We start from the raw sequence: 27365 nt of genomic DNA on the forward strand, positions 1-27365 counted from the left end.
TGACAGCCGCCCGCAGCCGCCATTTAACCCTCCTGCCGCCGCCGCCGCCGGGCAGTGAGCGCCCGCCCGCCGCCCCGGGAAGCGCCGGCGGCGTCTCCTCCACGGGAACGACCGCGCTCTATCCCCGACTCGCCGGCCGCTCCGCCCGCGGCGTGGAGGTGAGCGCGGGGCGGGCAGAGGGGGAGCCGAGCCCGGGGGTCCCGGGGCGCGGGCGGGTCGCTGGGTGCCGAGGGATGGGGCGGTGAGGAGTCCGGGCTGCCCCGGGCCGGGGGGCGGCCGTCGGCGCGGAGCCGGCGGTCACGGGCGGGGAGAGCCGTCGGTCGGATCGAGCGGTGCGGCGGGATCGCGCCGTGATCGCCGTGACGCGCGGTCCTGGAGGTGTTGTAAAACACCCGTGTGCCGGCAGGTCCCGGGTTTGCCCCTGCCCGGGTATTCTCTGTGGTCGCCTCTGCCCCGGAGGCAGCGGCCGTCCCGCCCGGAGCCACGGTGCTCCAGCGCTCTCGAAGTGCCGGGAGCATCGGCACCGGGAGCGACTGCCCGGGTTCTTCACCCGAGTCCCTAATAGGTAGGAATAATTTTAGTGGTTTTAAACATGGTTGGTGATTTCTACTTTATATCAGTCACTAGAGCGGTCAAAACCGTGTGAGTACACGGCAAGCTCAGTGCAAAGTGTAGGAGACAGCTTCCCAATTCTCTTTCTAATGCTGATACTTCATGGTATTATGGACCTGCTTCTGTATTAAACTTCTGATTGTATCAGAAGTACATAAATAGCTGTGCCATCTATGTTCTCCATACGATGAGCTTCATTATAAACTCCACCAAAAGGGGAATTTGAGGAACAGTGGGCAGTATATATATATTTTAAAGAAACTCTGAAGGAGGAAGGAAAGAATGGATGACTGTATTCCTTCCCTTATACTATAAGCTCTCATCTAATGTATTTAATTCTTTGCATTCTTTACTTATTATTGCTCGAACACCTTCCCAAATTTCTTTATGCTTAATAAACATATTTTCACAGTAAATATAATCCCTATGCTATGTCTATTGTAAGCCCTTCGGTTTCAAAGGACAGATGTTGCTGGCCAGCTTGCTCTTGAATTGCTATGTCAATATCAAAAGGAGCTGAGAAATACCAGGATTTTGTGAGACTTGATTCCAAGTATTAATGAAAATACGCTTTACCAGCTAATTATTGTTTATTTCTTGCACATGCAGGATCTGGTGCTGTCAGTTTCAGCCTAGTGAATTTAGATGAATAATTTTAATAAAGTCATTATCTGATAACAATGTAAAATTGTTGGATGTGTAAATAAGCCTGAAAGATGCCTTTGAGGATGTCAGCTCCAGCCTCCTGCTGTGGCAGACATCACATAGACACTTTCCTGGCTAAACTCAATATCTTCCGAGAAGTGGCATATTTTTGGCCCTGACCACTCTGGCTGGTCAGCAGTGATTAGATTTTGATAAAATGTGATGCATAGTTGAGGTATTCTCTCTTTACTGTCAAAGTGGAGAGATTATATGGGAGGTTCTGAAATTCCCAGCAGGTGGTAACATTTCAATAGCTACCTAATCCCATTGCAATAAGCACATGATGGTTGAAAATAATTAATCTTTTTTCCAACATACAGATAAAATATGAAGAAAACCTTAAATTTGAGGAAATGCCGCAGATAAGCATTTCATTTTGCTGTTAGTGCTGCTTGTGAAATGTGGGGAGGATTTAGGGACTTTCAGGCTTTTCTGTCTGTAGACTATTATGCCGTCAGAACTGTGCAGATTTTGGGTTGCAAATACAACTGAAAAATGTTTACTAGTGAACAGCTATAAAGGATTTTTTTTTCTCCGCAGTTCCAATAAATATCCAGACCCTGGCTGGTTGCTGGGTCCGTCAGAGGTGCCTGGAGTAGGTGCTGCTGCCAGGGGCAATGCTTGGGGCAGGGGCAGGTTGGTTCCAAGAGGATCCCTCCTCAGCCTGACACCATACTGCCCCCACACACACCCACTCCTTCCCCAAGCCCTTCTCCCACCTAGCACTCACATGTGCCCTAAGTCAGGGGGGCTTCTGTGCCATGGCTGTGTCCACCTTCACCTGCAGCTGTGGGGCTGATGGGACAAGGAGAGAGCAGGGCTGTGCTCTCTCTTTGTCCCACCAGACAGAGGACAGGAGGATGATGATGGAGGACAGAGGAGAGATGAGCAAGGGCAAGCCTGTTACTGAAGGAGGATGGGAGCTAGGGCAGGGGAAGGCTCAGCTCTTGGTGGGGATTTCCAAAGAGGAAGAGGTCTGAGGGTACGTGTGGGAAATATGGGATCCACCAGTGGCACTTTCTTTACATGAATGAGGCTCCAGAGCACAAAGGTTTTGAGTGCCACGGATTTGTGTTCTCATTAAACTCCATGCTTCGTCATGGAGTGTCTGATTAATTCCCGAATGCCCTTTCTTAGCTACAAGGCTTATTTGCCTCTCATCTCCCTAACGCAGGGGGAGTAGGCACTGAATGCTGTGCTATTGCAGTTGGTGAAGGTGGTAACTGCTAAATCAGCAGGTGACAACTCTCAGAAGAGGTGGCTGGTGTCTGAAATGTCGTGTCTGCACTGCAGCCTTGGATACTGCTGCAAAAATACTAGGAATCATAAATCCAGTTGGTTTGGTTAGTTTGGTTTATTTTAGGGTTTTTTTGTAAAACCAAAATTATCACAATACACTTTATGGTTCTAATGATATAGGGAAATAGGGACATTTTAAAAATAGATTAATGCAAGTGATTGTAATAGGCAGTTTTATAGCCTATTCTGTTACTTATTTGCAAAAAATATTCTAAGTACAATTTCAAATTTCACATCCAGCTCTTATATGGTTTGTGACATTGTGATGCCTGCAAACCTCACAGCTAATGAGGATTTATTCTTGTAGCCCCCATACCAGATAGGGATATAGAGTCTCCAGTGGAGAGCTGTGCCACAGGAAAGCTGAGAGTTGTGACCAAGATAGCACAGGAAATCTGCTGCAGAGCACGGACTCAAAGTTCTCCCGTGTCATTTGCGTTGCACACAAGCCTCTTGGTCTTCACTTCCGAAGTGCTTTATGGCTTATGCCCTCCTCATCTGTCATTTCAAATTCCCTTTGGAGAGGAAGTCTTCCACTTCCAATCAGACCATTACACTGTCTCTTAGAAGAAGAAAGCATCTTTTTATGTTGCTATGCTTCTGCTGCATTTTGCACAATGGAGCCTCAGTTCATGCTTGTCCACGAGAGCAATAAATTTAAAAAGCCAATTATTTGAAGTCTGATAGCCTTCTCTGTTCCATCATTTTTCATCTCATTAAGTTAATGAACTTGAGGTAGATCTGAATAGAGTAGAAACCATTTAAATGTACTGTCTGCTTCAAAAAGCAAAATTTTATGTGAGTGTGAGAAGAGGAAAAATATTTGAGCAGGAGGCAAATATATGGAGTATTTGGAAGAAGACCTAAAAATGAGAAGAAATCTAGAAGAAAATTTGCTTAGAGAAGACAGAGAGGAGAGGGGAAAATTCTGAGCTGAGCTTAGAGGTGTAAGCCCTATCTGAAACTGACATGAGGCAAAAGGAAGGAAAAGTGAAGGCGAGGGAGAGGAGCAAACCTGTGCAGAAAGAGAGGAGTACGGAGATACTACTACACCAGAAATGGGCTGCCAATCCTTGCATTTAGAGTTGCTATTGGAATTCAGCTAGCAAAGGTGCAAAAGCTCAGGGAGGCTTCATGGGGCACTTTAATTGGAGCTTTGTTCAAAGGCAGGGCTGCACTGCAGCCGGTAGCCTGAAGTAGCTGTGTGTGTGCGAGGTGGGAGGGCTCCCGCTGCAATCCAGTTGCTGCAGAGGCGTGCAGAGGGTGAAGTAGCCCCGGGCTAGGCTTCCAGAGGTACCAGATCTCACTAATTGGAAGTTAGTTTTGGTACAGTTTCAAATACTCGAGTTCTAGCTTGGGTGTTACCCGCACTGCACGCCGGAATATTTTCCCAAGCGAGTCAAGATAAGGCAGAAGGAAGGGTGAGAGGGAAGGAGGTTTTGGTGTGACGAATGATTGGTGTTACCGAAACAGCCAAGGGCTCTGGCACTGGGCTCCATCCACGGGCTTGGTTAGAAAGAGTCTCTGTCCTGAAAAGTCTTTACTATAAATACAGAGGGTGAAAGATGGGGTGGAAAGGAGGGGAGCAGACTAACGCTGCAGTTTGCTGACATTATGTCTGGCAGTGGCAGGAATCGGAAGAGAAGTCGGGTCTGGTCCCTATGCCTCCCGCTGGCACCCTGTCTCATGAACCACGCTGCTTTTTCCTCGGTTGGACTGATGTGCAAATTAAGATGTACGGCAACTACCTCAAAAGTGCTCTCCTACACAGGCTTTTTTCTTTTCTCCTGAGCATTTATTCTCCTTTCCACAGCTTCATTTCCTCTGTGCAGTGTGTCGCTCATTAGGCTGAGATTAGGATTATTTGAATTTCATCTATCAGTGTGTGACTTTCTGAAAGAAGTATTTGTAAAAGCCATTTGAAGAATCTGTGTCTAGGAAAGCTAGGAATGGAAAGGACACGTTAAAGTCATCCAGCACAATCATGACAGTGGCACACTAATCAATTTTCCCCCACTTTATTTTAGAGCAGTTTGCAGCAATGCCACATATCTTCTTTGATATTTCTTTGAGCAGTTAATGCTAGAGGCCAAAACATCTATCACAATTATTTTTTTTAAGTGAAGCCTACTTTTTCTTCTTTGGACTGCTTTGATTCCTTGTTTCGATTAACTGATTAGTGATCAATAACGATACAGGCAAGGGATGATGTTCCTGCTGTGATGCTGCGCCTGCTGCCGGCAGCCGGAGGAGTTCGGGAGCGGCTGTCCCTGGAGGCAGGCTGGCTCCCCGCCGCCCCTCTCCTGAGGCACGAGGTTTGTCTTCCTGTAATTTACAGCGTATCAAGCGAAATTGAGGGTGGTGGCGGTATCACTGGCCCTATCTCATGCTTTCTGGAGCCTTGTCAAGTTCCTGGGCCAGATGATGATTATTCCTTTCAGATATGTGCAGCTATTATTGTAATGGGCTTTTACTGAGCAAGGCTGTGCTGCTAGTCTCTTCTTAGAAATTGTTCTCTCCAGCCACTTGGCACAGAGAGCAGTTCAAAAAGCTTTCAAGTAACACGTCTGCTGCCTCTTAGTTCAACAAGACAAGCAGTGTAATTGTTGAAATATCTTATTTGTGATTCCTAAAGACATACGTGATCTTTGCCGTACTTGGTTCCTATGTTTTATCATTATCCTCCAGAGTCTGGTCACTCCTAGCTTCTGCCTGCTCCAATGCCAGCTTTCTCTCATAAAATTAGGTTGCAAACTTGATGGATCAAGACCTTTCTTGCATGTTTGTGAGATGGTAGGCATAGTGACTGACCTACAGGTGCTCCTGTGAAACACAGGAGAGCAATTATTATATTTTGAAATGGCTTCTAAGTAGAATTTCTTTTTAATTCCCTCCTACTTACACTTCTGAAGGAAACTGGTTTTTTTGCTGCGATCATTGTGCTTTCAACCTATTTTATCTAATTGTTGCAAGACTCATAAGGACTAGTTTAAGCCACATGAACATACAACTGGGAAACTTGGCAAAAGAAGTCTATTTCTATTGGCTCAGCAAAGGCTGTAGTGAATGTAAACTTAAATTATGGAGGAAAAAGTGGAAGTTAGCACCTTCTCCATCTGAGCAGTCAGAATAATATAAAAGGCACTTACAGATTTTTTATAAATCTGGTAAGATCACTAAGTGTATTACTAGACCTGAATAACAGAGGAGTTCAATGACCAAAAAAAGCACTTTGCTGCTGAGCTGCTTTTGTACTTGAAAGCAGCTGACAAAGGATATGAATTGTGTACCAGCAATAAATCTCCAATATTGGTATGTGCCAAGCTCAGCATTATATTTTGTATAAAATACTCATTATTTTGCTGTTGTGAGCCTCGGTCATAAGATATCCACAGCAGCAGTTCCTGCAGTGCAAAGATAAAATTGTTGTTATCTGTCTTCGTTGTTCTGGCTCAGGAGCTGCATTTCAGGATGGAAAAGTATTGTACAGTGAGTTGCAGCTGTGCTTATTCAGATGCATTTATACAGTGTTAGTGATTGTTAAGTAAATGAGAGAAATGTTAATTAATAGTTTTTTAATACTTTTTTAACTTATTAACGGTATGTCTTCTTGTATTGAAGCAAAGTTGACACAGCTGTAATTTTTTAACTTTTAGGTGTTCTTGGAAAACGTGCTGGCACTTTGGAGCTGAGAAGGGACATGAGGAGTAAAAGGACCCTGGATCTCACTGGTCAGAATGAAACAGATGTTGAAAGATTTTTCAAATCTGTTGTTAGTAGTGCTCTGTGACTACGGTGAGTATTAGAGCTGTCAAGGGAAAACTGTGATGTGCATTCACAAGGTGGTTTTGAATGGTGATGTTTCCAGGTGATCTGTAGAAATGAAATGCTACAGAAGCCACCACTGATAGGCACAGAATTTAGTCTAGATCTTATTCAGTAGTTTGGTGGAAAATGCAACTTGCATAAACTGCCCCTTTAGATAAGTGTCAGGACCCTTTCCTGCTGTAAATTAGCTCAGAGAAATAAATGGCATAAATGAACACATTTCCATGAGCATCAAGGGACTGTCTGTGCTAGAAGTAGTAACTGGAACTGCTCTCTTGTAAGACTAATATTTCATAATATTTAACAGATATCATGGAAGATAGGCCTGATTTAGGTAGCCATACTAGGACGGGTGGAAATGTGCACAGAACTACCTATTTCTCTCCATTACAGGGAAAGGAACCTGGGTGGTTGGCTCATATGTGAGCATCTACAGTACAGCCAACCTCCTATGGCTGAGTGAGCCCCCATCTGATGTATCTAAGCTGCTACCCAGAGAACCTTTGAGTACAACAAAGGTGTTCTTTCCTTTGATATGAGAAGCCAAAGGATGATGTTCATACTCATTCCATCTTAGTCACATAAAATTAGGCAGGTAGTCAGTCAGTCTTGTTTGAGTAGTCCATGCACAAATCCATACTTACTGAAAGCAGCTCTTACCCATCTGCAACTGAGATGTGTGGAAGGAAAAAGCACCTCCTTCTCACCATCAGCTGCCAAGGAGGGAAGTTAGACATCCAAGTTCAAGTCAGAAACCTTCAATATGTCTACAAGATGGAAGGCATCATATGCATGGTGTCTTATCCTTTCCAAAAATATACTAAGTAGAAAGTAGGTTTGCAAATGACTTTCTTATTGCAGAGTAAATTAGAAATTCTGAAAATGGGACTCTTAATTCCTAAGCAATTGGTGTATTTTAGAAAATTTCATTCCTTGTTTAAAAGCCAGCGTTGTTCTGACAGCTGCAGTACATTGTCAAACCATGCTGAAGGATTAAGCTGTGCACTGAAGAAATAAGTACAACATGGAAAACATGGGAAAAGGAGTGGTTAATCCCTACTTACAGAATGAGATGTTTGATGCAAGACAACATCAAACAGCTGATGATGTCTTACAAAAGAGAGAAATGGACAAATACACAGTTTGCTGTCCTTGTGTAAGTGAGGAAAATCTGATTATAAGTAATGACTGAATAGTAAATATGCTACCCATTCCTCTGTGCATCTTTCATCTCTACTGCAGGACAAGGGATCCCTAAAAGATGTAGAGAACCTAGAATTTCCATATTTTAGATGAATTTGGTTGTAGCAGAAGTAAAGACCCTTGTCTGTGGCTTTCTGTAACATTTCTTCTTTTAATAAGACAGCTAACCAGCCCAGGTAGATACATTGTACTGAGTAGGTAATACAGTGAAGGTGAGTATTAAATTCACTGGAGCCAGGACGTGAGATGAATGATTACAGTATCCACTGGTTCTAGGTGAGCCAGTCCTGTAGACATTCACAGCTGCTTGACTCAGAGGTAAAAGATATTACTCATGAACTTTACAGAGCGTGGCACAGCAAGTAATTACAATGTGCAGTTAATGAGCTAAATCTCTGCTGCAAACTTTAGGTGCATCAACTTTTACCTTGTTTCCAGTTAAAGGGCAGCCCATAATTCAGAAAATTGCTTCCAAATGGTTCTGCATATTCATATATTTGAATATTACTATGTACATCAATTTTAGATAACTATTTCACTTATATAATTCTGTTTCATGCAACACTATTTTTTAAGTGATCCAGTATGCTCTGGAAAATTACTGAAGTGCTATAAAAAGCCCTAACATCCAACTAAACTGTATTCTCATTTCTTATCAGTTTTACTAATGTTTTTGTTCTACTTAGCTCTGTGTTACTGATGGATGACAAGCCAACAGCACAACCCAAGTTGCCTTAAAAACACTTAAAAATAAATAACTATCTGAATAGCACCCTCAAGTAATTCTTCTTGGTCTTCACTGAAAACAAGGACTTTTCTTTTAAAGTGTGAATTCTTACAAAGACTCCTCTGGCAGGTTGTTGGTACCACAGCCAGACTTCTTTCAATGGGAGACCATTGTAATAACAAAAAAAATGATACAAATCCACTGAAAGATGCCCCTGACTGGCTGTCCAATTGTTTGGGACCAAGCTTTGGCATGTGGCAGAGTCATGGGTATGTAGTAGGCTAGAGGGCAGCTGAAGGAGCTTGCAGTGGAAGCTGCCTCCTTCTAACTGGTGTCTGTCAGAGCATTGTGAAAAACTGCTGTGTGGGCTGTCCAAATGCGCAAAGTTCTTTTTTACCATGAAAAAGGGAAAAGGATGCTGTGAACTGGGTGCAGCAGCCAGATCTCTGCAGTGCTGTAACAGCATCTTCCAGTAATGTTCACTTTCCTCACTTCCTGAGTCATCTGCACTTAGGGGACACCAGTCCCCTGCCCTCCCTCCTGTCCTCCCTCCCAACATACAGAGCGGTGTTACTTCTTGTCTCAGCCATTCCAAAAAAGCAGCAGTGCAAGAGGGTCAAGACAGTTGTAAAAGAGACTAAGGACAATAAAGCAGTAGGTACAAACATCAGTGCTTTTCATTACTATTGATTGACTGTTTTTGTTGTAAGTTTACAGCTTAAAATTGAAATTTTTCATGCTGGGTTTTTGCCACGGTCTGATTTCCTTTTCCTTTAATGTTTCAGCTACGTTGAATCTAGCTGATTACCATATAGAGAAATTCATCATTTTGCCCACTATCAAAGAAGCAAAACCCCAGCAACTTACGGCCATTTCACTTGGAAACTCTAACACAGCTGTGGGAACTTCATCTTTGTTATAGTGCTCACAGTGGCCTGGGACATGCTTTCTGCTGTCGTTACAAAGACTTGCCTAGATCCGGTCCAGATCTAAATCCTTGCAGATGACTTAGCAATGAGATTCTCTGAAGGGTCAAGTGTGCCTCAACTCCTGCTGGCCCTTCTTGCCAGCCCCATACAACACTGTGCATGCTCCAGCCCAGGGCAAGAGTTCTCCAACATTATTGGACACAAAAGTTAGTTGTCCTGTGCTCCCTGATGGAATGCTAGCACCGAGCAAGGAAAGTGGGAATGTGCTGGAGTTAATCGCAGGCCCAAGGAAGAGCAGAAGATAAAAGAGCTATAAGGTAAAGAAATGAGGGCAGGAATTTGAAGAACTGTGGTAACAGTAATGGAGTTAGGCTATTACCCAAGAGATACTGAAAGTAGATGGTGGTAGAAACAGGACTGTAAAATATGGGCAGGCACACGTGATGGAGCCAAAGCATGAAGAGTAAGGAGAATGTGTTGCTGGGCAGTTCAGGGAGATGTTTTTCACAGGTGTTTAGGGTCTGTCTCTTCCTTTCTGGGTGTCCAAGTTCAGATCAGGTTTGCTTCAGTGCCATGTGCTCACCACAGCTGCGATGAATGGGGTCCTGCTTTGGATGTCTTAAGGACCATTGTATTTGAAATCAGGTCCTGGCTCTCACAGGGCACCACAATTAGTTGGTACTTGACAGTTTTTACCTTCATGCATGTGCCTTGGTTCCTAACACACTAAACAAGAATAGTGACCTCCTCTCATTTTTCAGGGATTTTAGAAGGAAAAAGTCAATATTTCTAATGCACTACAATAAAAGGACAATAGAAGTGTCCATAGGGGAAATGAATAATTCTGTGTTATCAGGACAGATTTTGGACAGTGTGCAGTCAATAATACACAGGACCACCAACAGAAGAATGAGAACAAAAGAACCCTCTGGTAATGAGCTCTGTCCATCTGCCAAATGAAGCAGTGTCTTGTGGAAATGCAAATGAAAGGCTTGAGTCCATACATGTAAGAGTATAGGTACGATTTGTATGTGTAAGTCTGTGTGTGCCACCTTTACTCAGACTTTATGTATGTGGTTGGAGCTGGTTGTTTTAAGGACATGTTATAGCTGGTGGCAAGTAATAGGCTCTTTTTTTTTCTAGTGCACACTGCACCCCACCCAGATGTAAATGTCTATATCCAGTCAGATGAATTTCTTCCTGAAAATTTTTCCTGCTGAGAAGAAAGCGAATCCAAGTTGACTAACTCAAATTGAAGCTTAGAGTAGTAGGCGTCTAATATGATGTGAGATGAGTCCTGCTACTCCTGACTGCTGAGTGCTTGCCTTGGCAGTTGCAGTGTTTTTCCAGCAAAGCTTTCTTTGAGGTAATCTTAAGACATGTGTAACAGATTTAACAAGTCAAAGTATTGTTAGTTGATACTACTTATGAAAGGATTGCTTTAACTGAAGTTTTACACTTCCGTGGCAGCTTCCATCCAAGACTCAGAAGCCCTTCCCCAGACAATTAATTAAATAAAGATGTCTCACAGCACATTCTCTATCTGGAATAGATGTATGCAGTTCCAATTTTTCAGATAACCTTTCTGTGTCTGAAATCCTTCAGGTTCAAGCAACACAGAGAAGGTAGTTGAGCTAAGAACGGAAATGTGATCTTCCCAATTTATTGCTTTAGATATCATCACTAGTTACAGCATGTCTCAGGATAATTTGGCAACTTGCACAAACATGGTCATGCAAGAAGTGAATTTGAAAAGACTGCGCCATTTATAATGAAATGATGTCATTTAGACATGTTGCACCACATCTGAGACAAGAAAAGTGCTGCAGTCACCATCACTGTTATTTTCAGCTCTTTCACTCAAGTGTCTGCGATGCAAATGAGCAAAATGAAAGATTCATAAGACAGAGCAAGAGAAAAGGCTTCAAAAAGCATCATGCAGACTTCTTATTCTATTTAACTTGGGGGACATTTTTCATCTATCTGTATAAGAAACCACTGTCCTTTTTTTGTTAAATTATGGCTGAAGCTGGAAAACAGCTGGCCTCTGTGCTGTTTAAAAATCTGTAAGTGAAAGAAGTTGAAGAGCTTGAGAATCTATTCTGATAAATTCAGTTTCCTGTTAATCTTTTGGGTGACTTGTAGTTTGCTCTAAAATACTGGTTTTTACCTTCCTGAATGTGTTACTGCAGTGGATTTTGGGCTGCTCCAAATCACATCCCTGCACAGAATAGAGCTGTTGAAGTCTAACTGCTATTGCTAGGACCATTTTTTTGTGATCTGGTTCACATGAAACAGATTGAGAACCACTTTTAATATCCATTTTTAAAATATTTGTTTTCTTCCAGAGGAACGATCACTTGTCTGTTTCTTAATACTGTTGTGGAACTTTTTCTTTCAGTTCTCGGCGAAGTGGAGTATCTCCTGTTGGAGCACCCGGATCATGTAGCCTTCAGCAATGACACAGTGTCTGTGGAATATCAGTACTACAGTGGTGGTAATGTGACAGCAGAGCATGTGTCCATCCTTTTGCTGGATGCCAGCACCAGTGAGATAATTGCAAGAAAACAGCTTCCAGCAAATCAGTCCCAGGGGACGGTGGTGTTTGAGTGTTACCATTTCAAGAGTGCTGGTGATTTCTTGTTCAGAATGGTCTCTCCCAGTGACAACAGCAGTGCTACCCAGTGGAGCAGAAGCAGCATGTCCACCCTCCGTGTGGAATGGCCTGTATTTCACATTGATTTGAACAGGAGTTCAGAGGTGCTTGGGAACTCCCTTAAGGTTGGACTTTTTACAAATGAGCAGTTATGTGCCATGAACAAGACTGTGGTTTCACTGGATGTAATATTCACCAGCACCCTTTATGAATTCAGAAGAGTAAGCTCTGATGAAACTCTGGGCATTAGAACTAGCAAAGGATTCCCCCTGTCTAGGTCCCAGTGGGTAGAGTTTGATTGCCCACCCATTGGTCAAGAAATATACATCACTGTGTTACTGAAATCATTAGAAACACATTCCATCATCGCCTCCATAGGACCTGTAGATCTCCTCCACAAATTTGGATACAGACTGGTTGTGGCAGCAGAAGACACATGCAAAACTTTGGTTCAGGTCTTCGTAATATCTCCACCGTGCACTTCTATCAATGGAAAAATCGTTGTTTATAAAGAGGCTCTCAAGCATCCGAGTCAAAGAACAACTTGGCTGTATGAAAACATCCTTCACCCAGGAGACAACAGAACAGAATTTAACTGCACTTTGTTTGATGTGGGGAAGAACAAATACTGCTTTGACCTCCTCCACTTCTCAAACCGAAGCTATTTTCCAGCAAGAGTTAAGGAGTGTATTCTGATCCAAAGGAATATAGGTTTGTGCTGATGTTTTTCCTCTTTTTGCCAAAATCAGCACTCTTCCCAGGCAACGTGGGTAATGATCTTGGGTCTCCTGCACCAGACAAAATATTTGTAATATTATATGCAAGGGGGAACAAGATAGACTGTTATATAGAGGAATAGACAAGGACATTTGATAACAAGTACCACTGTGGTAGTTTAAGGCTGCACTAAGTCAACACTAGGTACCAGCTAAAACCATTTAGGACATTCTGAATGATGTACCTATCTAGTCAGGCTGAAAATTAAACTTGCCCTTCTCAGTGAGGTAAGAAGCTACTGCAGTAGATCGGGAGACTCTAAAGGTAGGATTAGTTTTACCTGTATCTAAGTGTCTAAAAGCCAGGGGCCCAACATTAAGTAGTTGTGTAGCTTTTTAGTTGAGGGGCATCTTGCAAGGTTGATTCATGGGTGTTGAACATACTGGGGCTGAATCCTCACAGGGGTGTCTCTTTCTTTACCCATTTGGTGTAGAAGTTTAGAGCCCTACCTGTTAGATGCACAAACTGTGGTGAGATGAGTCAGGATCTGGCTACAGTGAAAGGCACAGCTGTGTCATTTGGACAGCTGGTGGGTTTTCTGAGCAGCGTTTTGAGCTGTGTCTGTTGCTTAGAAGAGACCAGAGTGCATTTTCTGACCCATGAGGCTTTCTGGCAGATCACGAGCTGTATTCATATAGCCAAACCTTTCCGTATAGGAAAGATTAGAATAGTACAGTCTGCCGACTGGGAACAGTCGGTGGTCCATATAATCCTTTGGAGCATGATAAGGCATGGTCTGAGAGAGTGCTGGTTGGCAGAAACCAAAACCATGTATATGTTACAGAGCTATAGCATTAGAAGTGACAGTCCAGGGTTTGACAGTCTGCAAACCACGGTGGCATGGCAGAGGAAATGGATGAGCCAAATACCCTTCTTATCACTCATTTGTGGAAGGCAGCCACAGAGAGGGATGGGCTGTATGTGCACAAGGGAATTGGGATTGGGTTGGGTTAGGTTGCATTGCCTAAAGGAAAATGTTCTCATTTGAAGCAGGCTTGTGTCTATAGGTAATGAATTAATCTTTTCCAACTGCACACTTCAAAGAGTTTGGATTGAAAGGTTTAAGGTGTGCATCATTTTCCTCACCTCCCTGCCTTGGTTCCCCTGAAAAGAAAGTGCAGGAACTCTAGCCAAAAAATGGCCATTGCATGTCATGGACAGGTATCTGAGAAGGATCATGAGGAGGCCAGGAGTGTAGGACATACTCCATGGCACACAGTCCCAGACACAACCTACCTTAATGAGGTTCCTGGCATCATGTGGTCTTACTTTGTGCTACTTCACAAATTCTTATAATAACTGTTAGCTATTTAATTAACTCTCTGTACTAAAAATGACCTCTATTTTCAACACATTCCAAACTCAGTGCGTGGTTCTCTTCATCTTAACTTTCCATCTGCATTCTCTCTTGGCACTCCCTCACTCCCTCTCTTCATTTGGTATAAGAAAGTCTATCTAAAAATGAAAGCATATTATTTTCTTAATGGAGGTAATTTTCAAGGAAAAAGGAAGAGAGAATTCTGCTTTTTTATCTGTACCTGGGTGGTATGTTACACTGATAAGATCTAGATAATTACCCTCACAGATAAATCACTAGCATATGATATAGGTATGATTCTGTGCCCAATATTTAACTGTTTTAATTGATGAGATCTATATTAAGTAATGGTTTCCTGCAGTCTGCTCTGTCTCCCTGGATTCCTCAGTAGCCCCATCCTAACAACCACATTCGAAAGAATCAGGCTATGCCTCTTGAAGAGCAGAGTTAGGTCAATAGCTGTCAAGTTAAGAGTATCACATCTACAAAGCCGATGAAAGCGAAGCCACACCATGTAGTCGTAAATAAAATGTCAACCTGAAATTAATTAGACTGCAGCACGTCTGACTTTGTGCCTGTATCTGTGAGACTTCAAAGCCTGCAGGCAGTGTTTGAAAGGAGCAGGGTGTTCTGGGAGGGGCACATCAGCATGAAGCCATGACAGAGCAAACCTGCACTGTCTGTGATGGCCATCAGTCTGCTGGCTCCTTCTGAAGAAGCTCCCCTGAGCCCCCTCACCCTGCTGCAGGCACTTGAGGTGCCCTGCTTATGGCAGACCCCTGATAGCTGTTTGTGCAAAACATGCAACTGCTGCAGAACAGGTTTGTCTCAAGTCTCCTAATTTCTGCTTTGGACTTAATGAAGTTTAAGGCAAGGAGAGGTTATAAATCTCTAGTCTGGGCTTCTGTGCGGTGTGGGCCATCATTTTTCATTCAGTTACCCTGGTGTTGAGCCCCACAGCTAGTCTTTTCATCTGACTACCATTTCCCTTCCCTTCCCAGAGAGTTATCCAGTCTTCTACTGGAGACACCACAAAACAGACTTTTTGGTATTTTTTCTCAATACTGATTTATTCATTTGAAAAGGGAAACTGTGTGTTTCATAACTAAAGCTAATCTAGCTTCATCCTCTGATGACTAAATTTTATTCTGCTGCTTTCTAATAGCTGTTTCCTCTTGACCGTCTTTGCCTCACAAAGACATTTACACATCCAGGTCATCTCACATCTACGAGATTTTCTCAGTGTTCTTTTTAACAAACTGAAAAGATTGAGTCTTTAATTGGAAAGCATTTTCTTCAGGATTTGATTAATTTACTGATTCTGTTTGACTCCCTTTCTGTTATTTTAAACACTCATGTTTATTTGACAACCAGGGTACCAGCTTTGTGTGCTGTGTTCTGACATCCTTCTCACTGATGCTGCTTGATCAGTAGCACCCTCCCTACCCCTACCTCTGCTTTCATTCTATTGATTGCATTATGCAATTTTCCATAACTTTTTCCTGGTATACTCCTCTTGAGCTATTTCAGTATGGAGTCTACCATGCAGGAGATGCAATTTTCATTCCTTCTTCCTACATTTTTCACTTTGCTGATTTAGGATCTATTTTCCTTTAATTATCCTAAGTTAGCAAGTACCCTATATTGCTTCATACAGCTGCACTCTTTGCTTATGTCATTACAGGAGTGACATATTTTCTCAGTAATGGTTTATATTTATTTTCATGTCAACTAGGGAAGCACTGAGCCTAATACTAATCCCTTTGGAATCTCTCCAAATGCATTCTCACTCTGATGGTTTTCTGTTGACAGTTGCATATCCAATCTGTCACTCAGCCAGTTCTTACTTCATTTAGCATATGCTCTATTGTTATGAAGCAGAGATATTGTTTTGTAAAAGATCAAAGTTCCTGAATCATTAAAATTATCTTCATCCAAACCACAGATGATGAGATAAAAGATGATTTTGCCATATCTATTTTACATAAATCAGACATGAGTTATATTCCTGATGCTTTGTCAGTCCTCTCTTTACTCCTCACTCAGGCCAAGTTTAGTACAGCTTTTTGGAACAGGAATCTCACTTGTGCTTGGAGTAGGAAGGAGAAAGCTCCCACTAGACCTGAGTGGGCCAGGTCAGCAGCTCTTTGATTCCAGGCCCACTCAGCTTCAGAGTAAGTGTCACAAAAAAACTTATGCTATCCAAGACTATGAATATATCTATTAAAGGTGGGGAATACATCCATTAATTGTGAGACAGCACTTGTGAAGTTTTGTATAGATCCTAACTGGAGAATCTGTGGAAAAGTTAACAGTGAGATGTGAGTCACATCATTCATCTTGGTGGGCTCTTCACTGTTTCACAGAGGAACATGCAGCTCATTTTTTCCCCAGTGTTTGACTGGATTTTTGGGATGTCTGAGGTAGGAAACTCTGTTAGATCATCTTACCCAGCAGCAGATGCTTTGCAGGCTCATTCTTTTCCATGCTTAATCCTGTGCTTTGCTCATCTGGGATTTAAGTGTCCCCAGCAGTGAGACTTTTGCTCTCATTAGAAGATTATCCCATGTTCTAGCCTGTATCCTGCTTGAAACATTAAGGACAAGACTGATAATATTAATCAGTAATGCTAAAGCATAGAAAAAAGGCACACTTTTTTTCATATTTCTGGTGTTAACTTTCTTTTCCAGTTCTTAGTTACACTCCAGAGACCAACTTCAACTTTGGTGTGACTTACAGTGAGGTCTCTTGCAGTTGCCTACAGCACAAATGAATTCTGTTCATCTGACTTTTGCTAGCTGTCAAAACAAAATATTGGAATGTTGGCAGGGCATAATAAATGCAACTGTTGCCTGAAAAGGGAAAGAGGAAGGTATGGGAAGACATTCTGAAGAGAAAAGTGGTCAGTAAGGGAGGAGAGGAGTAAATGGAGCATCTAGAGTTCAGGCAGGGATGTACAATTTCTGTCAAATTTTTGCTTCCTGAATAAAACTGTGTGAATCAGATCTGCTTGTTGGTAGGAAAGTCTGGGAACCAATTAGCTCTGCTGCCTGAATCTGTACCTAGGTTGGGTATTTATTTAAAACAGGCATATGCAGGTGATCTGGGTATGCCAGGGCTGGTTTGTACCCAGTCCACTTTTCCTGTGTCAGTAAATGCTTCATCTCCACACATTAGGAATAAATCAGGTTTTACAGACTCAGCTCCTGGGAAAAAATTATTTTTAGGTTGTGCCTCCCCATTTCTTAACAATGCCTGTTTGTGGGGAAAAGACTCTTAATTTTCCCAGAGTCTAGGATTTCTTTCTTCAAAGGGATCCTTGTCCTTTCATTGTCCAAATTAGTAACCTGTTGGAACATGCCACCATTTCTGTGCACCCAGGCTTCATTTCCATGGAAGGGTGAGAGGTTGTTTTCCAAGTTCTTGTCTGAACACCAATACAATGTATGTAAATACATTCTCAGGACCTAAAAACTGATCTCAGCTTCCAAAAATATCCTGCAATTCCCTAGGCTAGCATAGATATTTACGTGAACCTGTCAGTAATTAGTGATTTTGTTCCACACCACTGGCCTGGTTGAAGTGTTTAGGACTGTCATGTGTGTCAGGCTGGAAGGATGATGCTGAGTGTCCCTTGCTGATGGACAGCACTGCATGCACAAAATCTTGTGAACATGGAAATCTGAGGGGAGAAATTTATGCAGAGCAATAATTAACACAGTTAATTGCATTTATCTTTCATGTTGGCAGATCTGCCAGCTGTCAGCTATTTCAAAATAACTCATCAGTTAGACGTCTTCACATTGATAATTGATTCCTCAATTGTGTGTGAAGAAACCTCACGCTTATTAGAGCTAGTTTGCAGTGCATACCTTCTGGTTTTTCCCCTGGCACTTTCAATCTGTTTGTCTTAAATGGAGGTTAATCATTTCATTTCCTTGGGGGAGAATAAACTGTGCTTCATTTTCTTTTACATTCTGGTAATTGCAGGGAATTGCAGAGCAAGATGTAGGAGTTTAAATCTCCCATCTTTCATGGGAGCTGGAACATTCCTTGTTCTTCTGCTGTCTGGGGCACATTTCTTAGCCCCAAAGCTATGGGTCCCAAGTGTTTTTGCTAAGGAACTCTATACCTTTTGCCAATGTCCAAGTCAGTGAAAAGTGTCCTGGAGCAATGGGCACATCTTAGGTTTGACGTCAGTGTTGGAAATTACTCGTCCTAAATATTCTTGTATGTTGAAACCCACAGGCATCAATGTGGAGACTGTTGAGCACCCTCCACTATCACCAGTGTTAACACTGGAGGCAACCAGAACCTTTCTGAATCTGGCTCTGCGTCTGACCTTAATTAACAGAAGTTTAAAGGAGCAAGAAATGTGGAGAGAGGGAAACAAGTTAGCTCATGCACTGGAAATTTTGACAGGAACTCAACAAACTGCTCACACAAAGAGGCTCTAGGCCTACAAGGAGGTAGGTCCTTCAACTTGCCCCTCTGCAGTGGTGAGGGACACTGCTGGAGTCCTTAATGATCCTGAGATGAAGAAAACTGTTGTGAGATCCTATGATATATATGATACTATGATACCATGAAATCTTTTTGAGAAGGCATCAATGAGACCTTGAATGACTATAGATTCAAACTCTGGGGCCCCATCCTGCAGTGCAGGTGAGGACCTGCACCAGGAGGGCAGCCCCACTGGTCCTCTTAGGCTGCTCATATTAATGCTGATGTGCTCACAAAACTGTCCAGGACAGGGCCCAAAGAAGTTACAATTTCATGTTTATTGAAACACAGCTGTATTTATTCTTGTTAGAAACATTTTAAAATAATAAACACTAGGAACAATACTTGAAATCATAAAGCCCTTATCAGTCATACAACACTCTCTAGTGCTTTGACACCATAAATTGGTTAAGGGCTTGGGGCATGCTAGCAGCAGTAATAAAATTAAAAATCATGGCTTGTGATGGCAGTAGCAACATCATAAATTATCTAGAAGAGCAAAGTTTAACCTGGTCTACTTTAAAAAAAAAATATTTAGCTGTTTTTCTATTTTATCTGTGAGCAGGGAAATGGAGATATGTAGTCTACTATTCCTCTTTCTGTCAAAGTCAGCTGACACATAGGAGCATCCCCGGGGGGTTTATCTTTTAAGATTGCGCCTGAACTCATGCATTAGTTTGGAATTTAAAGTTGTGTCCCTGCCTCAGTGTCACACCTGGGAGATAGGGGCAGGAATGGTCCCATCTTTCTCTCTTTGGGTTCTCACTGCTCTAAAGCTTACATATGGAGATCACTCAGATGAGGATGTTGTCTAAGAAAAAGAGGGATTTTATTACACATTAAAAAATTATAATGTAGTGTTAGAACCTGAGTCTGCTTCCACTTTAAATAAATAAATGAACACGCAAAATTTCATCTTGAGTAAATTGCCTAACCATAAGCAATAAAACAATAGAGAGCTGTAAGTTGTCAGATGAATGATTCAATAATATACTTATGTGCTGAGAAGAAAATAAAGAGTAAACCAATGTTGCCATTTCATTAGGCCTTGTAGGCTTATCATCCTGTCACAGTCATATAAATATATCAGCAGTAACTGTACTTCAGTCAATCAAGTTATCCTGCTGTAAATGCACTGTTTGTCAGGCAGGAATTGGATGAATATATAAATTACCAGCCCACTTCAAAGATCTGTGGATTCATTTCCTTTGCTGTTGTTCCAGGCAGAACCTGCCTGCCAGTTGACTGACCACTGTGTTGCAGGCTGACACTGGGGTGAAAAAAGAAAAACAAGTGGAAGCTTTGGCTCATCCCTGGATTCCACTTGCTTTTTTTGTCTTGCTGTTTACATTGGTTGTTTATTGCTGCTGTTTTTCTCAAAAAGAAGACAAATGGCTGTGTCTTTAAAGGTAAGGAGACAGACAGTTCCTCATTGCTGTGAGCTTGTGTATTTGTAGAAACGTGGAGCCGGTGGCAGCCCTGGAGCCCGTGCAGTGTCACCTGTGGGGACGGCATCCGGGAGCGCTTCCGAGAGTGCCTCACCTCCTCGCCGGCAAAACCAGGCTGCGCGGGATCACCGAGGGAGACTTCCCTGTGCTCGCTGGAGGAGTGTGTGTGTATGTAGCTTTGCTGTCCTCTTCCTCCAGTCATGTTTCCTCCTGGAAAAAGTGTAAAATGGAAACATCCCATCTCTCTTTCAGTCATACTGATTTGGGGGCCAGGAGCCTCTGCATTTGATTGTGAGACACCGGAGACAGGGCTCCAAGGCATAATATTTCTGAATGCCGTGGGTGCAATGGAAGCAGTTTAAAATCTCCGGGATGATCAGGGAGTGGAGAAGTCCAGAAAGAGAGATATTGGGGCTACCAGAACATGTTCAGTAGTGAAAGCCCAAGACTCCAGTGGAAACCTATTAAAAAGTTAAAGTCAGTTAAAAAAGGATTCTGGTTCCAGCTGGACCTGTGGTGTTGAGGTTGCCGTTCTGTGAGTTCTTTGAGGTGGCAGTGCCAGGTCTCCCCCTCCTCCAGCCTACCACTGCTGCTGGCCTGTGACAGGGCAAGCTGGCTGTTACTGATAGGTAAGGCTTTAGGAAGCCTTTATAAACCCGTGCCTATTGGTAACAACTGATTGCCTATCAATAACTGTTGGTAACTGCTGGTGGGTGGCAAGTGGGTGAAGATATAGGAGACCTGAGCCTTCTATAAGATGATAGGTGGATTACAGCAGACACATGACCCTCAGTGAGGCTGGATGAGGCTGTGCCAGCACCATAGTTGGGTGCTGACAACCATTGTTGAGGGGCATAACCTCTTTTAGCAGGGTGCTGGTGCTCAGTCTGTGTAAAACTTCTGCTTCTTGCAAACTACTGAAAAGGAGTGTCCTGATGCCAAGACCACAGAGAACAGAAAGCAGATCTACAAGCTCCAGTGGCTTTGTGTCCCATAGATGCCACAGGAGGCAGGGATGGGGAAGAAAAGATGCCCAGGAGCTGTGCAGGCCCTAGGATCTCAGACTATAATTGAACAGATGTTTTAAGCTATTACAAAGTGACCAATGCCTTATTCCTTGCTTTGACTGCTTGCAGGCACTTCTTTTTGCTTGCAAAAGTGCAGTGTGTAGAACTGGAATGGAGACAGCTAAAAAATGGACAGTTTAGGGATGTGGGGAGCTGTTTAGCACATGGCCACTGTGGTGCTTGTGCCATTGAAAAGAAAAGGACAGCAGGGGGAGAGAATGTGCAGCTGGAGCAGGAAGAGGGAAGGACTATGTTTTTAATGGAAGTGTTAGCTTGAGCCAGCTTCAAGGTGTCTGAGGATGAAGGCCTCAAAAATATACAGGCAGGACTGAAATGTGTTGTGGAACACTGCAGGATATGGGTTGTAGTTAACAAAAGTTTGGGTGAATGGAAAATACTAAAAATTATATTCCATTAAGCCAGGTATTACATGTTGTCAGTGTTCATGAAGCACTGGGAATGTTTTAACAGGTCTAATGTTTTTTATTACTTGAAAATACTGACCTTGTGAGTTTGCTTATTTAGTAAAGCCGAGTGAAAGCAGAGAGGAACAACTCAGATGCTTTGGGCCCCCAGCTTAAACCAGCCCTGCTGTAGTTGTCTTCTCTATGCCAGACCCTGAGGCTGCTGTGGGCAGTAATGCCACCACCAAAACGCATTTGGGTTGTTAGTGATTTTCCAAAGTTGCTGTTGAGCTGTGCTATCCCATGCCTCCTGTCTATCTGCTAGAGCAGTATGTCTGTAAGTATATAATTTGGTTTGGCCTCTTGCCAGCCAGTTTCCCTCCCCACCTCTTGAGCTCAGAGAGCACTCCTGGTGCAGGGAGCTTGCTGGAGGGGGTTACCTGCATGCAGAGCATGAGCTGAAAACAGTTTGTGTGTGGACCTTGCTTTGCATGCTTGGAGGTGACAAGCCTCTGGTGCTTCTCAGAGGGGTCTCCTCCCGTGCAGGTGTGCAGCTGTAAAAGGTGTATGATGGTTTCCAACCATCCTGTGCATAGACTGTGCACACACCTGTGGCAGTCTGGTTGCACTCAGCAGGTCTGGACAATCCCTGGGTTCCAGTGAGGTCTCTGGGTTAATAAAGAGGTTAATACATAGAGAGCACAGATGCAAAGGAGCCTACATCTGCACCCATTGCTGTGGGATCATCTGGAGGAAATACCTCGCTTCTGTGTTGCACATGGTTTCTAATCCTCCTGCTCTCACATGGGGCATCTTCCTTTACAGAACCACAAACATGATTTCATCCTATTGAATCTCAGCTTGCTCAAGAAGTGATTTGACACTGTGTCTTTACAGTGTTCATCCACTGCCTGATCTCAAGCTGGAAGTGTCACCCTCTCCCTTCCCACTCCAGCAGTCTGCAGCTTTTGGAAGCAGATAGGTTCTGTTTCCAGCATAACTCTGCAGTCATTAGTCCAGCAGATGGAGCAAATGGCTGAATGAGCAAGGCCCGCACATGGTGCAGGGGCCAATGAGGTGCAGGGAGCAAACCATAGGGACCCAGTCCTGTTTGGAAGCTTGCAGTTCCTTGCTGTTAACTGTGTATCCCAAACAATGCAGCACAGTGTGCATTACAAATAGAGAATGGAGTATTCAGAAAATATCGATTAGCAAACACAACTGAGAGAAGGATGAAAAATGATGAATTGCGCTGCTGCAGTGTTCCTGAACAGAGAAAATGCTGGCTCTGCCTGCTTCCCTGAGGTCAGCTTGCTCACTCCCTGCTCAGGTGTCCAGAACAGCAGTGCTCCAGGCTCCGGCACAGGGGCATTGGACTGAATGCAAGTTTTAGAGATTCTCCTATAAGATTCAGCAGGCAGTTGTCTTGTTCTTTAAGCTGGTTTCAAGCTCTCAGAGAGACACGAAGTTAATCCAGTGGCAAGACTTTTTAGAGGATTTGGGATTGTTTGGTAGCCCTGAAATAGAGAAATGGATCTCCTTCCCAGCCCAGCACCTTGCATGTCTGTTCTGTAGCAGCCTGAGGCCTTCTGGCCTGTGTTCATCAGTGCATTTGTGCATGCTGCCCACCTAACAGCTGCACTACCAGCTTGCTGTTGAATGCGTGTTCTCCTGAATTACGGGAAGTACATGGTGTCCAGTTCTTGTTATTCTGCACTCACATTTCCTATTCCTGGACAGTCAGTGTGGTGCAGGCAGGAGCAGCTGCCAAGTCTTACAGCTGACTGACTGTCAGCCTGATGGAAGGTTCTGGATAAAACTAGAGACTAGGGCAGGATTGTTCAGTGGTTTAGTTTGAACTCGCAACTTCATGGCCAGCTCTTGTCAACTGCAACTCATCAGCCTTGTCCTCCAAAAAAATCTTCATGGCTTTGTGGAGCTGATGTCTGACCAGAAGAATTTGGGTAGTGTTAACAGATACTAAAATTAGCTACTGGACCAATTTAATCCACTTTCAGCCATGCTGTATTCTGCTCAAGATTGCCCCTGAAATTCTTGAGACCTCATTCAAAAAAAGAATTACCAATTTGTCATTGGTTCAGCCATCTGTAATGGGGTGGAATGGGCAATGTGAGGTTTAAACAGGGCTGTGGACAGCTTTGAGATTGTCACATTACAGGTTAGAATCATAGAATATCTCAAATTGGAAGTGGCCCATAAGGATCATTGAGTCCAACTCCCTTCTCCCCCATGACTAGTAAAGCTAAACCATATGACTGAGAGCATCATCCAGACAGCCTGTGAATTCTGGCCTTGATGACTTCCCTAGGGGGCCTATCCCAGTGGCTAATTATCCTCTCAGTGAAAAAGAGTTTGCAGACTATTCTTCCCTGTTTAAAGTCCCATCTCCAGTCCACAGCAGAAGGGTATCAATAGTAGAATGCTGGAGAAAGAGCAATGACACTTTCAGTTGAAAGCTTGCTGTGGCATGGGAAGGTTTTTTCCTCTGGGACTGTGGCATCGGACAGTGGTAAAAGCATCCTCAGAGGACTGCTTAGAAAAGTTACATTGCCTGTCCTGATGCTACCTCTCTCTTCAAACTCATTTCAATTCTCACACCCACTTAAGCTCTCCCAAAAATAGTTTTAAAATGATACCTGAAGTACTAGCCTGGGTTGAATTATTTTTACCCTCTTTACAACGCTTTTCAACAGAGAATCTAAAAGTACTTCATAAAGAGAGGCAAACAGAATTCCTCCATTTTACAGGAATTTAGGAATACCTTATGGAAATTGCAGAGCAGGAAAAAAATAACGATTACATTTAAAAGGTCTGTGGGAGCCTTGGTTTAAAGTAAGTAGGTACTTGTGCCAGTATGAAGTCATCAAGTAGTAAGTCATCTCCAATGAGCAAATTTTAATGGCAGACAACTTCCTGTACTGTATTAATTGCTTATTTTCCTTGGTAGTGAAGCATCCATCCTCAAATATCAAAATGCTGCTGCCAGTGCAACTCTGACAGATGTGTGTGCTCTTTCTAACAGCTGTCCAGCCTCCCACCCCACCTTCTGTTCAGCCAGGAGAGGACCAGAAAGCAAATAATATAGTTACCATCACAGGAATCTCACTGTGTTTGTTCATCATCTTTGCCACTGTTCTTATCACCCTCTGGAGGAAGCTCTGCAGAGCTCAGAAATGCAGCACCGCTGTTCGACGGAACTCTGTCCATTCCCCTGGCTTCCGGAAAAACTCTGACGAGGAGAACATCTGCCAAGGCAACAAGCAACGGGACAGCTTTGCTGAAGGGGGAGACGCCCCTGTCAACATTCCCCTAACTTACAGGCGAAGCCTCCAATTTGCCCAAGAAGATGATGCCTCTGGAAGTGAAAACTTTCAGCCAAATGCCCAAAAAATAATCCCTCCAATTTTCAGCTACCGCCTGGCACAGCAGCAGCTGAAAGAGATGAAGAAGAAAGGCCTGACAGAGACCACTAAGGTGTACCACGTCTCTCAGAATCCTCTCACGGACACGGTTCTTGGTGCCACCATGATGCTTCCCCTGAGCGGGGAAAACCAAGAGGAGGCAGCAGCAAACAAATTTCAGATCAAATCTCCATTTCTGGAACAGCCAGCCAGTCAGCCCAAGTTCCTGGGAGAAGGCTCTCACTCTAGGCTGGATTTTCCATTCTCACAGGCCAATCCTGCAATGAACCCTACCCAAACCTTGGTCAGAAGAGGTCATTTCAAGCACCAGGATAACAGGGTGGACTTGCCTGAGAGGGGCTGTCATAGAAACTCACAGTTCAGAAGAACAGCCAGTTTCCATGAAACTAAAAAGGCCAGGCCTTTCAGAGAGAGAAGCATGTCCACTCTCACACCCCGACAGACTCCTCTCTACAACTCCAGGACCAGGACATGGGACCAGGGTCTGGAGGACAGGATACGGCCAAAATCAAGAAACACTAATCCGGCTTGTGAAAAGCTGGATCAGCCCCACAGCACTGTACTGGCGTGTGAACCACAGGGCCATGGCACAAAGACCCACCACAGGGCAGGGCCCCCAGTGAGGAAGCTGGACCTGATCACAGACCGCCAGCCTGCTGGTCAGGAGAAGGCAGCTGAGAAGCCTGAGCCCAGCCGAAGTAAGAGGGGCCCTTCACCTAACCCCAAAGGTGTGTGGCGGAAAGAAACAGGCCCAAATGGCAAAGATAATTCCCAGAGAGGCCTAAGTGTCAGCCCTGCCCAGTATCGAAGGGACAAGTGCCAGAGCTTCCCCTTGGACCCTGAGTTTGCCTTTTATGACAATTCTACTTTTGGCTTAACGGAGGCAGAGCAGCAGATGATTGACCTCCCTGGGTATTTTGGCTCAAATGAAGAGGATGAAACAAGTACTCTGAGCATTGAGAAGCTGGTGATCTGAGTGACTCATTGCGGCGCTGCAGGAGTGGCGTGCGTGGGAGAGGATCTGCAGGATCGGTTGGCTTCTGGTGGAAGAAAGAGCAGGAATCATGTTACTTCCACACACAGCAGGAGGGAATAATGCCCTGGGTCTGGCTTGTGGGAACATACTCCTTTCAAATTACTGAAAAGTGCTTTCATATAATTTTTTTCTTGTATGTGTGTACAAGACACACAAAGTACCCTGGGAAAGAATGTGTTAGGTAAGGTGTGGCACAGGAATAGCCAATAGATTTTATTGTGTAAAGCAGTCATGTTTTGTGCATCATATATGCCACTGACATTTCCCACCTTGTGCACTGTGTACTGGTAGACTGTGAGATACTGATGCATCCACTGTCCAGCACCCTCAACCATCTGCCCTGGTTAGTGAATCATTTCTCATCTAGAAAACACAAAACTCAAGCTGTGGGAAGTTTTCATCATTTTTCTGATAGTGATCAGTGAACTGCGTTGATTTGTCATTGTTGCTCATATGGTGGGGAGTTTCTAGCTGGTTGCATCAAAGTGCAAACAACTGATGCTGAATACTGGGTGAATTTAAAATTGAGGAGGCATTTTCATCATTCAAGACTTTGATATTTTCTTACTGTCAATATTTATATCAAGAAAACAATAGACAAATATTTGCAGGAAATTAGTACAAAAGGCATGCGACAGAGAGAGCCAAGAAAATGGATGATCAAATTTTAGTCCTCACAGAAATGTTACCACAGCATGTTACCTGTAAAAAGCAGTGAGAGAACTGTTGAATTATGCATCATTTCCATAGTCATCCTTTCCTTTATTAAAATTTTTAAATGTAAATATATTGACAATAATACTACTACAGCAAGCTCAAAATAAATTATGAACAAAACCAGCAAACAACAAGATTATTTGATTAATACCTGTTCTGGGAACAAAAATCAAAATGACAACATCTGGTGATTCACAGAGAATCTTATAGAATTATTTACATTGGGAATGACCTCTAAAATCATTAAGTCCAACTGTTAATGTAACACCACTGTGTTCACCACTAAACCATATCCCTTAGCTGCCATATCCACAGATCTTTTGAATACTACCAAGGACACTGATGCCACTGCTTCCTTGGGATGCCTGTTCCAATGCCTGACTACTCTCAGTGAAGAAATTTTTCCTCATATCAAATCTAAATCTCTCCTGGCACAGCTTGAGGCCATTTCCTCTGGTCCTATCACTTGTTACCTGTGAGAATGGGCCAACCAACCCTCACCTTGCTACAACCTCCTTTCAGGGTATTGCAGAGAGCAGTAACAGTGAACTACAAAAGCCATGATGGCCTATTTTTGTTGTGTTTTAAAGCCAGACATCACAAATCTGCCATTACTGCTGTAAGTATTCAGAATTGGGTTGAAACCCCAATTAACAGCAGAAGCAGAGCTCAGGCCTTTGTGAATGACCAAGA

At 43.4% G+C, this 27365-nt stretch overlaps 1 protein-coding gene across 4 annotated transcripts; it reads left to right on the plus strand.

Moving 5' to 3' along the window:
* The first annotated feature begins 18 nt into the window (after nt 1-18).
* Nucleotides 19-26795, plus strand: THSD1 (thrombospondin type 1 domain containing 1). Of its 4 annotated transcripts, XM_015638993.3 has the most exons (7): nt 19-158; nt 4815-4931; nt 6273-6411; nt 9160-9620; nt 11705-12670; nt 20015-20173; nt 24520-26795. In XM_015638993.3, the coding sequence occupies exons 5-7, from the start codon at nt 11953-11955 to the stop codon at nt 25893-25895; spliced, it is 2253 nt and encodes a 750-aa protein (XP_015494479.1). In that variant the 5' UTR covers nt 19-158; nt 4815-4931; nt 6273-6411; nt 9160-9620; nt 11705-11952; the 3' UTR covers nt 25896-26795. The 4 variants fall into 4 exon arrangements, with proteins under 4 accessions (XP_015494479.1, XP_015494458.1, XP_015494475.1 ...); XM_015638972.3 differs by lacking the exon at nt 9160-9620; XM_015638989.3 differs by lacking the exons at nt 9160-9620; nt 20015-20173.
* The last annotated feature ends 570 nt before the right edge of the window (nt 26796-27365 follow it).

Source organism: Parus major, chromosome 1 (genome assembly GCF_001522545.3).
Source record: "Parus major isolate Abel chromosome 1, Parus_major1.1, whole genome shotgun sequence".
NCBI lineage: Eukaryota > Metazoa > Chordata > Aves > Passeriformes > Paridae > Parus > Parus major.